This window comes from Lactuca saligna, chromosome 8 (assembly GCF_052625555.1).
Source record: "Lactuca saligna cultivar CGN05327 chromosome 8, ASM5262555v1, whole genome shotgun sequence".
NCBI classification, from domain to species: domain Eukaryota; kingdom Viridiplantae; phylum Streptophyta; class Magnoliopsida; order Asterales; family Asteraceae; genus Lactuca; species Lactuca saligna.
Window position 1 is genome coordinate 3,714,859 of NC_136424.1, and position 11,754 is coordinate 3,726,612.

At 34.4% G+C, this 11,754-nt stretch overlaps 1 protein-coding gene and 1 non-coding gene across 4 annotated transcripts; one reads left to right on the forward strand and one right to left on the reverse strand.

Annotated features, from left to right (window-relative positions):
- The first annotated feature begins 6,853 nt into the window (after window positions 1-6,853).
- On the forward strand, window positions 6,854-11,228 carry RSY3 (Adenine nucleotide alpha hydrolases-like superfamily protein). 3 transcript variants are annotated; one of them, XM_078970939.1, is made up of 12 exons: window positions 6,854-7,248; window positions 8,000-8,277; window positions 8,380-8,577; window positions 8,668-8,752; window positions 8,848-8,923; window positions 9,014-9,184; window positions 9,246-9,348; window positions 9,495-9,604; window positions 9,775-9,888; window positions 9,975-10,055; window positions 10,128-10,832; window positions 10,967-11,228. In XM_078970939.1, the coding sequence occupies exons 2-12, from the start codon at window positions 8,025-8,027 to the stop codon at window positions 11,057-11,059; spliced, it is 1,989 nt and encodes a 662-aa protein (XP_078827065.1). In that variant the 5' UTR covers window positions 6,854-7,248; window positions 8,000-8,024; the 3' UTR covers window positions 11,060-11,228. The 3 variants fall into 3 exon arrangements, with proteins under 3 accessions (XP_078827065.1, XP_078827066.1, XP_078827067.1); XM_078970940.1 differs by having other exon boundaries at window positions 6,855-7,248; window positions 9,799-9,888; XM_078970941.1 differs by having other exon boundaries at window positions 6,855-7,248; window positions 8,144-8,277.
- A 372-nt stretch (window positions 11,229-11,600) lies between these two features.
- TRNAL-AAG (transfer RNA leucine (anticodon AAG)) lies at window positions 11,601-11,681 on the reverse strand. The gene has a single exon. It is a non-coding gene; the product is annotated as a tRNA-Leu (tRNA).
- Window positions 11,682-11,754: the final 73 nt, after the last annotated feature.

Genomic DNA, 11,754 nt, shown 5'->3' on the forward strand with positions numbered 1-11,754 from the left:
CAGAAGTGGAGATGGATATGACTAACTTTAACCTCAATCTTGATAAGGATTATGGTTGTGTTCAAATGGATGGGTTTCATAACGAGGTTGGGACAAGTGATGAACATGAGGACATAGAAGTCATTGACAATGATAGATGGGATTCTTTAGATGAAGGGTCAGAAGATGAAAGGAAAATAAGATGTGTTCTTAAATATTTGGCTAAGGAGAAAAGATGCAGTCTTGGTAATGTCCATAAGGCCAATTTTTATGTTGGGCAAAAGTTTAAATCAATGAAAGAAGTGAAAGAAAAAATTAACATGCACGCATTAGAAACTAGGAGGAATTTATATTATAAAAAGAATGACAAGCTTAGACTTCGGGCATTGTGTAGAGGTGTAGTCCCTGTCATAAATGCAAGTGGGGTGGTGGGCCTTAATACCAAAAATAAAAGCAAGGACAAAGAGGTAAATTCAGAAAAAGTAAATTGTAGTTTGTTCCTTCATGCTTCTAGGTCAAACACAAAATCTCCCTGGTTTGTAAGGACATTTAATGACAACCATACTTGCCTTCAAAGTAGGAAGATTAGAGCTTGCACTACTACTTTTATATCCAAGTGAATCATGGACCAAATCGACACGAATCCAGGGATTCCTCTTCGAGCATTGCAGGAATAACTTCAAAAGGACTTTGAGGTTAGTGTTTCTATTGACAAAGTATTCAGGGCCAAGGCTATTGCAACTAAGATCGTGGAGGATGACTATACGAAACAATATGAGATCTTGAGGGATTATATCCTTGAATTGCAAGCAACCAATGTTGACACAACTGTCAGGATTGATGTTTACAGTGAACAAAACCCATCAAACCCAACGAGGAGGTTTAAAAGAATCTACATTTGCTTAGGTCCCCTGAAAAAAGGCTTTAAGGCTGGTCTTAGGGATCTTTTGGGTTTCGATGGTGCGCATATGAAAGGACCATTTCCTGGGCAGGTTCTAACTACAGTTGGGCTGGACTCTAACAATGGTATTTACCCCCTTACTTATGCCATTGTTGAGACAGAGAACAAAAGTAGTTGGGTATGGTTCTTACAGTTTTTAGGAGAAGACTTGGATCTTGGTTCAAACTCTAACTTTACTTTTATCACAGATCGACAAAAAGTATCTATTTCTAACTTGTATTATTAATTACTTATTATTATATAAACTAAATACTTAATTTTTGTTATTGTTTTAGGGTTAATACCAGCAATAGCCCAACTATTCCCATGTGCTGAGCACATGTATTGTCGCAGGCACATACATCAGAACATGAGAGTGAAATGGAAATTGAAAGAGTACAAGGATCATTTATGGAGATATGCAACTGCAACCACTGTACCTGAATTTGAACATTTCATGAAAGAATTTAACAACTATGACAAGGAGGCATGTGAATGGCTTAGAAAGATTCCTCCAAAACACTCGGCAAGAAGCCATTTTACAGGTACATAACTTACCATAAATTACTATATGTTAAATGTGCACTTATACTTAAAACAATATGTTAATTTTTTTAATAGTCATAGCAATCTTTGACATACTGTTAAACAACCTTTGTGAGGTATTTAACAGCAAGATAATAGAGGGAAGAGATAAGCCTATCATAGGTTGTTTGGAGTATATTAGACAATACTTGATGAAGAGAATCTGTAATGTTATGAAGGTGATGGACAAGGAAAAAGGGCGTTTAACACCCACTGCAACAACCATATTGGATGTAAACAAGTCTCACGCATCACATTACATTGCTAGGTGGAATGGGGGTGAGAAATACCAAGTCACTGGGGTATGGCAAGATCAACATGTTGTACATGTTAGGAACAACACATGTACTTGTAGAAAGTGGGAGCTAATAGGCATCCCCTGTAAACATGCCATTGCAACCCTTTATGAAATAACCAAGAACTCAGGGGATGTTGGTGACATTTACAAGTGGTTCAATAAGGTATACTGGTTGGATACATGGAAGAATGCATATTCCTATAAGGTAGAGCCCATAAAAGGAAGAATAATGTGGCCTAAAAGTTTGTGTCCCACCACACTTATCCCTCCAATACATCATAAACAACCAGGTAGGCCTACAAAGAAGAGGAAGAAAAGTGAGGATGGAAAATTGAGTCAGAGTTAAAGAGGGAGTCAAAGTCAGAGTGGTACTCATGGTGTAAGTCAGAAAGAAGGCTGTAAAGTGGGTCCTGATGGAGTTCAAAAATTAACAAGGAAATATGTCAGTGTAACATGTGCAAAATGCAAAAACAAAGGTCATAACTCAAGGACATGCAAAGGTCAAGGAGGTGGAAGTTGAAGATCAAGGTTGTGTTTGTTTTGGCAAATATTATTTGCTACTTTTGGAAGTGTTTTGATGTTAAAAAGCTTATGACTTATGGTTATTTTGGTTTTCATTAGTATGATAAGTATTAGAACATATATATATATATATATATATATATATATATATATATATATATATATATATATGGTTGCATATTTTGGGATATGTAATTGCACTATATGCTTGTAGTCTATTATGTAATTGCAGCCTTGGTTATTATGGTTTTTGGTTATTGTTGTGTATTATGTAATTACAGTCAATTATTCACATTAACCTTTCTTTCACCTTACAAATACTACAAAGAACCTTACAAACAACATAAGCAATTCCATAAAATTCATATTTATATCAGGAAGTCATTTACTACATAAACAACTTACTTTGACCTTACAAACAACTACAAAGAACCTAGGTCAAAGTAACAAAAACCATTAATCCACCCAAAAACCACACTTTGATCGATCTTTAACAAAAAAAAAAAAAAAAACCCACCCCATTGCCCTATTACCTAAACCTACACAGTGTCACACCCCCGAACCAGATGGCAGAAACGTCCGGGGGCTTGCGCGTGACTTCATCTTGAAATATCATTACAGTGAATATAATTGAAACATAACATCATCATCATCACACATGTAATATTACAACATTCATTGTTTACATCGAGTATTGTATTTGAATATTACATTCCAAAATAGTAAGAGTATGATGAAACAAATTATCACACAATATCCATTAGTTTGTTTCGTTCATCGTGCTTCAACGGTATCCTGAGAATACAAGTTATTTTGAAAAACGATCAACATAAAAATGTTGGTGAGTTCATAAGCATGTTTGTGAAAATGATTTGTATAACTTTGAAAACCACCAAAAAAATTCGATATTTTCTGAAAACTGTTTAGTGTGTTTGTGTTAGATCTTGTATTAATGCATGTATGCTATTGTTTATTTGACTAAAAAGGTAAAGAGAATGTAGAGAGAATCTAAGAGCATGTAAAGAGAATGTTCCCAGACAACCCGACGTTGCCTAAACAAAAGAAGATGTCTTCCGTAAACTTCATAACGTTAATTCCTCTAAGTGAGCCATCATAACCATACTAAATAATGACAATTTCACCTGTCTTGGCGTCGTTGGATGCCGACGGAAAATAGAATAAGGTTTTCGTCACCCTAGACTGAGTAAGTCTAACTGTAGCGAACAGTTGAGATGTGGGGTGTCAACCCCGTATAGATCTATACACAAATCCGCGTTCTCCCTCCAGGAGACTCTGGTTATAACTACATGCTACGATCGTACACTTAATAGGTGCCAACCGATAAAAACTCGCTAGATCCTTAATCGAATTTACGCAAAGAAAAATGTATAAACTCATTATAGGGCCAATGATCCATGTAAGTGAACCACTAAGGCGTCGCTAAACATGTAAATCATTTCAAGACCCAAATGGAATGAGATTATATAACATGGGCCCGAAATATACATGAAAGGACAACTAAGGCCCATTTCACATATAAAGTATTTACAGGCCCAAATAGCACACAAATAGTATCCAAGGTCCGTCGCACATGTTAATGGGTCAATGAGGCCCAATAAACATGTATATAGTATACAAGACCTATCACACATAGAAATGAGTCACTAAGGCCCAATAACCTAGAAAATGATCAAATTAAATCCATTTGTTGGTTTATCATTAGTTTTAGTTCAAGTATTCACTAAAATAGCATAAAAAGAAGAACGCATATAAAACTCATTCACAGGCCCAATAAACATGTAAATGGACCACTAAGGCTCACTATACGTGTCTATTATTTCCAGGCACAAAAGGAATGTGAATGTCTATCCTAGACCCAATATAGATGTAAAAGGACACTAAGGCCCGCTAAACATGTACATTATTTCCAGGCCCAATAAGGATATGAATATCGTTTTTAACCCGTTTGTTATTGTTTTGTTTATTTTAGCTTGATTATTTACTAAGTTGATATAAAAAGCCTACCTTTTTGTAAAAACGACGTTCGTGGCCCAATAAGCCAAAAATTTACAAATAAGGCCCAATTTTTGTAAGAATAACACTTTAATCTCCAATTTTGTTAAAAACTTGTGTTGATGGCTACTTTATGATAAAAATAACATTTTAAACCCATTTTTGTCAAAAATATCATTTTTGGCTTGGTTTTTGTGAAAATACACATTTTTCTGGTTTTTGGCTTTTCTGACCTAGTTTTTAGAAAATTTGTAGAAAACTTATCATAAGTCGAAATTTGGATCCGTAAATTCTGGAAGTTTGAAAATTTTGTCTACTTTATTCACAATTTTTCTCATAAATTTTGATGGCCTCAAACTAGTGTGAAATTACTCATCTTCACAGGTTGATCCGAAATTATTTCAAATATGATAGGCAGTTTTGTAAAATTTGCCAAAAATTGTAGAAAAATAGTATGAAAACGTCCGAGTAGTCATTTTAAAGGTATAAACCTGAACTTTAACCATGTAAAACAGTTTTGAAAAATACATCCCTTTGGATGGTCAAAACAGTTCTAGATTGGACCAAAACATTTCTGTCAAGTGTTGTTTTGTGAGTTTAGTTTATAAATCTTTGAACACAACACTTATTTTTGCTATATAGAGTATGCAAATCCCAGATCTACATGTTTACATGTAACACTTGAGATAATACATACTTTTCTCATGTTTCATATGAAGATCCTAGTGATAAAGTTCAAGTTCTTGACATATTTTTAGATTAATGAAGTAAGCAACATATAATCACCAAATGATTCAAGAAAACACACATAGTCATGCATATACACATAGATCTACACAAAGCAACTTGTATTCTCCCCCAAAATCATGTGAAAAACGAAAACAAGGGGTATGAACTCACCTTGGGGTTTGGTTCGGTTTTGGTGAGAAGATGGAAGGAAAATTCGGCCTAGCTTGCTTTTTAAGAGGAGTTTTCGAATTCAAGATGGATCTAAGAGTCATGATCCACGAAAATGCATGAGTTAAGAGAAGATTTTTGAAGTAATCAAGAGACTAGACCATGGATCTAAGCATAAACTTACCAATGATGATGATTTTGGTGAAGAATCCTCTTTAAACTACACACCAAACTCGAGATTTTTGATGAAAGAAGGAAGAGGTTTTTTAGAGTGTTTGAGAGAGAAATGAAGGTGGTGAGAGTGTTTGGCCGAGAGTATGGAGAGGAGAGGGAAGAGAGTTGGTGAGGTGACATGCTTGGAAGTATGGGGGTCCTTGCATAGATATATGTTGAACATTATGGAAGTGGCACCTCCTAAGTCAACTCTTATTGCATTTCTCTTTTTTTTTTTATTATTATTGATGTTGGGCCGAGATCCTTGGGCCAAGGGGTGGTAATGGAATATTTTGAGCCCATTAACATTTAGTTAGGATTTTTGAAACCTAAACATAAGATTTTCGGCCCATTGGGCTCATTAGATAGCTCACGGCCCAAATTAGCATAAATGAATGGATGTGAATCCATTAAAGCTAATTGAATTTGTTATGGCCCAATAAGGCCCATTAGAAATAAGATGGATCATTTTAGGCCCAAAGTAGTCAAGTTGAAAGTTTATTGGTTCGTTAGACCCAATAAGAGAATCATAGTCCATAATAATCTTGAATTGGGATTTCTAAGGTTTCCAACCCTTAGTTGAACATATGAGATGTATTTGAATGAGAATGAAGTATAGTATTCACTTATAGTACAAGTTATTACACTAGGTGAATGATTGCATGAGAGTATAATTTCCTAGCAAAAATGCTAGTTGTGACAAACAGACATTATGAACAAAATCACAAAAAACACCCAACTAGCCAACAACAGAATCTTTAGAGTTGTGCACCAAGTTTGCATTCGGTTCATATTTCTAAATAGTCCAGGAATAATGACTTTAGACCTTTCACACATGGGGGGATCAACCCATCCGATGAAGCGACAAGCAGAATCCTTCAAAAAGGGAAAAATAACAAATGTTATTTGATTACAAATCAAAATGGGTGCAAACGAATTTCTTTACCTTTTAGGGGCAAGCATAGAAACGTCTGCCTGGGTTCTTCGGTGTCCATGAGCATTTAACAACAGCAAACTTACCACAAAAACAGAGAACCATCATGTGATTAACTGACAAAACGACCATTAACAAAGGGGAACGAGAGAAGGAAGAACAACTTGAAAGTTGCAGAACAACGTTTGGGGAAGAACTTGAACGTTGGGGAAGTCTTTATATATTATTTCAGGAATTGTAAAAATGGTCCCTCAAGTAAAAAGACATTTATGCCCGCATGTGCAATGCACGTAAGGGGTTTAAGAGCCACAAACAAATGGTTGTTAACCCCAGGGACTTGTTCCACAAACAAACCTTTCAATAAGGACCAGAAATCCATTTTTTAAAAGGTTTGGACCATTTCCAAAAAAAATGACAAACCACAGGGACATTTTTGCATTTTTGTCAGATAAAAACGTTCAATCTTTTCGTTATTTGCTTCACCCTTCCGCCGCTCGCTGCCACCATCGCCGCCGCCACCGCCACCGCCACGACGTCATCGGTTATCAGCTCCAACTATAGAGTACACACCCACACATTTAGTTTTCTTCTCTTCCTTGCGTATTCTTTGTGTACAATACACAACATTCACAAACACAAAACGACGACGTTATACCTTCTAACCCTTTTTTTCTTAAACGGTTTTACTCTCTATTCCTGTTTGAATTGAACCGTAAAGGAGTAAAAAAAACCCTAGAATTGCTTTTCTCCTTACTTCAGTGCTTCAAGACTTCAAAGCCTCAAGTATTGGTAGAATTTGAGATATAGCTGGGCAATTTACTAATTCCTCCCTAAAGCAGTTCGAAATTCCAAATTCTACACTTACAGGTGAGCTTGTTGTTCTGATTTACCTTCGAATTGAGTTTGAGAGCTCAAGTTTATTTTACATTGAGAGTTATCTGCATACTGCAACAGTGCTACTTGTTGTTTGTTCTTATTTTACATTGTAACTGTATCTTAGTGCTAAGATGAACTCAATGAAGTTCCTTTGAGCATATCATAATGAACTTAATGAAGTTGCTTGTTACTGTAAATTTGTGTTGTTAACAATGAACTCAATGCTGTAACCTAGTGCTAAGAATAAACTTGTTTTTCATAATTAGAGAATTGCTAAAATATATAATTACAGAGTATTGGATATTGGATATCATCATCCAATACTTTGTAGTTATGTATTTTAGTCATTCTCTAGTTATGTATTCATATTTAGTTTACCATTTCTGTAACCATTCTATGATTTATTTGTTACCTGTTACCTGTAGTTGCATTGACCATATCACCATCCAGTACTCTGTAATCTGTACTTTATCATTTGTAATCTGTTATCTGTTGCTTGTTGCTTCAGTTACCATCTCTTTAATTATTCAATCTGTTATCATTTCTATCATTTATGTAATTCTGAAATACATAATTTTGTAACTATGTAGTAACCATTCTGTAATCTGTTCATTTCTGCCTTTCTGTTAATAATCCTGTCTACATTTTTGTATTTTCAGTTTCAGCCATTCTCTAATTATGTATTTATGAGTTTCTTCCAACAACTATCGTGTTTAACTTATATTTATGTCATCTTTGGTAGAATCTTATGATTCAATCCCGATCTAATGACTCGAGGATTACTCATGCTCCCACATTACAATGCAAAATCACACTTAATTCGAATCGGATTATCATCATCCTCAAAGAATTCCCCTAAATTTCATACCTTTTCTTCCATTTCAAGAAAATCAATCCATGTTCGATTGCTGTGTGGTTGTTCCTCTAATCTCCAAGATGAATCAACTGAACTCTCAAAGTACAAAGAAACTTTCTCAAGGCGGATGGCTATGGCAGGTGTCAAACCCCATCATCATATTGGTTAGTTTCACATACCCAATTACACAATCATATTTGAATTATTGAATTTTCTTTTCTACTCATTTTTGTTTTATTATTTTTACAAATTGTATCTTGTTTCAGCTGTGGGTGTCTCTGGTGGTCCTGACAGCATGGCATTATGTTTATTAGCTGCTGAATGGAAAACTCATGGACTGAATGCTGCTTTAAGGCAAAACAAAGATGTTATTGATGGATTATTGGCAATAATAGTTGACCATGGATTACGTCCTGAAAGCAAACAAGAAGCAGAAACAGTTCAACATCGAATCCTAAATATGAGTACAGATTTTGAGTTGTTTTTGCCAGTAAAAAGTAAAAAACTCAAAACTTTTTACAGGACAAAAGATGGTTAATTTTGGATCTTTGTAGGAATCAGATGTGAGATTGCCCATTGCAAATGGACAGATGGTAGGCCAAAACTCAGTCATTTGCAAGAAGCAGCTCGTGATATGAGGTATCAAGAGTTCTATATATATATATATATATATGTGTGTGTGTGTGTATATATATATATATAATCTGTTGATAGTTTTGCTATATTCTTTTCAGATATGAAAAGTTACAGAATATTTGCATTCAACACCAGATAGGGGTGCTACTAATAGCACATCATGCTGATGACCAGGTTTGTGATTATTATAACCATTTTCAATGAGAAAATCATAATGTCAATTTCTATCTTTGAGATACTAAAAAAAAAACAAATAAAATTCAGGCGGAATTATTTATTCTTAGGCTATCTCGCAATAGTGGTGTTCTTGGATTAGCTGGCATGGCATTGGCCACTCAGTTATTTGGTAGACATCAGAGTCTTGATGATGGAATTTCAGATAGCATTCTACTTGTTCGCCCACTTTTGGATTTCTCAAAACAAGATTTGTATAAGGTATGCTATTGTTCTTACATTACTTTGAGTTTTTTGATATTTATTTATATCTCATTCACAGATCTGTGAAGAGGGTAAACAACAGTGGGTGGAAGATCCCACAAATCAAAATACAATATTTGCACGCAATAGGATCCGAATGTCATTGGGAAACTTATCATCATGTGAGTTTGATAGCTATATTATTTTATAATACTTACTATTTGTAGATGATATATATACTGATTTGGATCCACACGATTCATTTGTTATGTGATTACTAACTACTAAAGGGTATTTTAGACATTTCACAAATAGACACCTTCCACAGGTATATTTAAATCAGAGTTGCAAGCAGTTATATCCGCGTGTCGTATGACTCGTGTCTATGTTGACCAGATTTGTTGCAGTTTGATGAATCAATCTGTGACTGTTATGCCAGTAAGTACCTGTACCTGTTTGTTTCTACAAAATTAGTTTTTTATATCACAAAATTTATCCTATCCTCATGAAATATAAGAAATCAAGAATTATATAAATTGAGGAAAAAATGAAAGTAGTTCTTGCATTCAACTCTATTTTATAAACATCATTTATTCTTAATCAAGCAGCTTTCTTGTTTGTTGGATATGCAGGAAGGATACGCCATTATTGATTTAAGTATTCTAAATCCATCAAAAGTGCTTGATATTTGTCTATCCAAGTTTCTGACACTCCTATTACAGGTTTCAACAATTGAAATTACAAAAAAAAAAACATTTATGTTGAAGATTTTTTTAATTCTCCATGATTTGTCATATTCTATTTCTAGTTCATATCACAAAGGCAAAGACCAGTTCGTGGGAGTGCACAAAAGTTACTATTGGATTACATACGTATGTTTCCATGCAAGGTTTGTGTTCATTTTTACCATCTTCAACTCCCATTTTACCTAAATGTAAATTTACCTTTTTGCCCTTTGCAGTCTTCTTTTACTGCAGCAGGTTGTTACCTATGTCCATCGCCTAGTTCCAAAGGCACCAAGCTTCTTATATGTTGTTCTGTGAATTCCACTTTACCTATGAAGATGATGAAATCATTCTATGCTGCTGCTTCTTCTAGTGAAGAAGTAAAAGTTTCAAGCGAGTTGACTCAGATTATAGAAAATGGAAGATTATATTTAAACAAAATGGTTTTCTTAAATACATCTGATATGCATTTTCTAAACACAAAATCTTCTGAGTCTGTTCTATCCGAAGCCAAACGTGTCAAGATTCTTAGCGAGTCAACTCACTCAAGCATTTGTTCATTGCAAAAAAACGAACACGAAAAATTCAAATTAAAAACCGACAATGGATCATGTAAGGTGGTGGAATTGGTTAATAATGTTAAACAACTTCATCAAGGGCAAATTGGTCATTTCATGGATAGGTTCTTGGTTTCATGGGAGTTTGTTTCCGGTGGTTGTTGTGGTTGTGTGTTTGGTCAATATTCGGTCATGGAGGTGTGCCACATGGTTGATGATGATTGGTTATATCTTTCTAAATTAAGTAAGAGTGAGAATTTGTGCTCTGATTTTGTTAAAGTATCCGCACGAGAAGCTCTGATGGTATTAAAGTCAATTCCTGTTGCTGCAAGAAGAAGCCTTCCGGTTTTAGTTAACCCCGAAGGGCAGATTTTAAGCATTCCAGTAAGCTTAACCCTTCCTTTAAATAAGTTTATTTATTGACTTTACTTTAATAGTAACTATTTTTTTTTTCTTTTAGAAAACTTCATTGTTTCATATAACCATATAATCTAACAAATTTTGCTATTTGGTTACAGAATATTGGCTTTAACATTTGCCCATGTTTGAAGGTATCTGCCAAATTTAATCCAAGAGTACCTCTTGGTGGTGGTTACAGTTCGTTTTTGTGAGTTTTGGCTAACGAGCCAAATGTGTTTTTGTAGTTCATTTTGTAAATCATCATGTTTATCTTTTATAATCTTTTTTTTTGGTTAATTAGTTGAATATTTCGATTTTCGACAACCAATAGTGTTATATAATATTTAGTTTTTTGGCCATTAGACCTCGTTACCTATTTTATTATTCTTGTTTAGTTTCGAATTAGTGATTTTTTTTTTGGGGGAACTCATTCGTTGCCACTATTGCTCCAACCCAATCGTGATTTGATAAGATGATAGAGTACAAGCAAAACGAGTGTTTCTAATTTTCTGTTATGAATTAATACAAAATTGATTGTTGAAGGGTAACGAAAAAAACATAGTGAATCAAAGAAGATTTATTTACTTATAATTTGTATTGGACCTAAGAGAATAAGAGATTGTCAATAAAGATTTTCCAAAGTTGTAATTAGTTTATGACTATGTTGCAAATGTTTTTAATGCTAGTAAGAAAACAGGAAGTAGATGGGCAAGTTTGAAGAAAAATGGAAGCATATAGAAAAAAATTTAGTAATGTTGAGAGTGGGATTTGAACCCACGCCCTTTCGGACCAGAACCTTAATCTGGCGCCTTAGACCAACTCGGCCATCTCAACTTTTGTTCGTAAAAAGAGACTTTGAAATAATAATCATAAATTATTATTCTTAAGGAAAAATGGCTTGGTCACA

Excerpts from the sequence above, each read along its gene's own strand:
- RSY3 (XM_078970939.1), top strand. The coding sequence starts at position 8,025 with ATGACTCGAGGATTACTCATGCTCCCACATTACAATGCAAAATCACAC. Across the intron at positions 9,605-9,774 it reads AATCTGTGACTGTTATGCCA|CTTTCTTGTTTGTTGGATAT; the intron begins GTAAGTACCTGT and ends TTAATCAAGCAG. Across the intron at positions 10,833-10,966 it reads GGCAGATTTTAAGCATTCCA|AATATTGGCTTTAACATTTG; the intron begins GTAAGCTTAACC and ends ATTTGGTTACAG.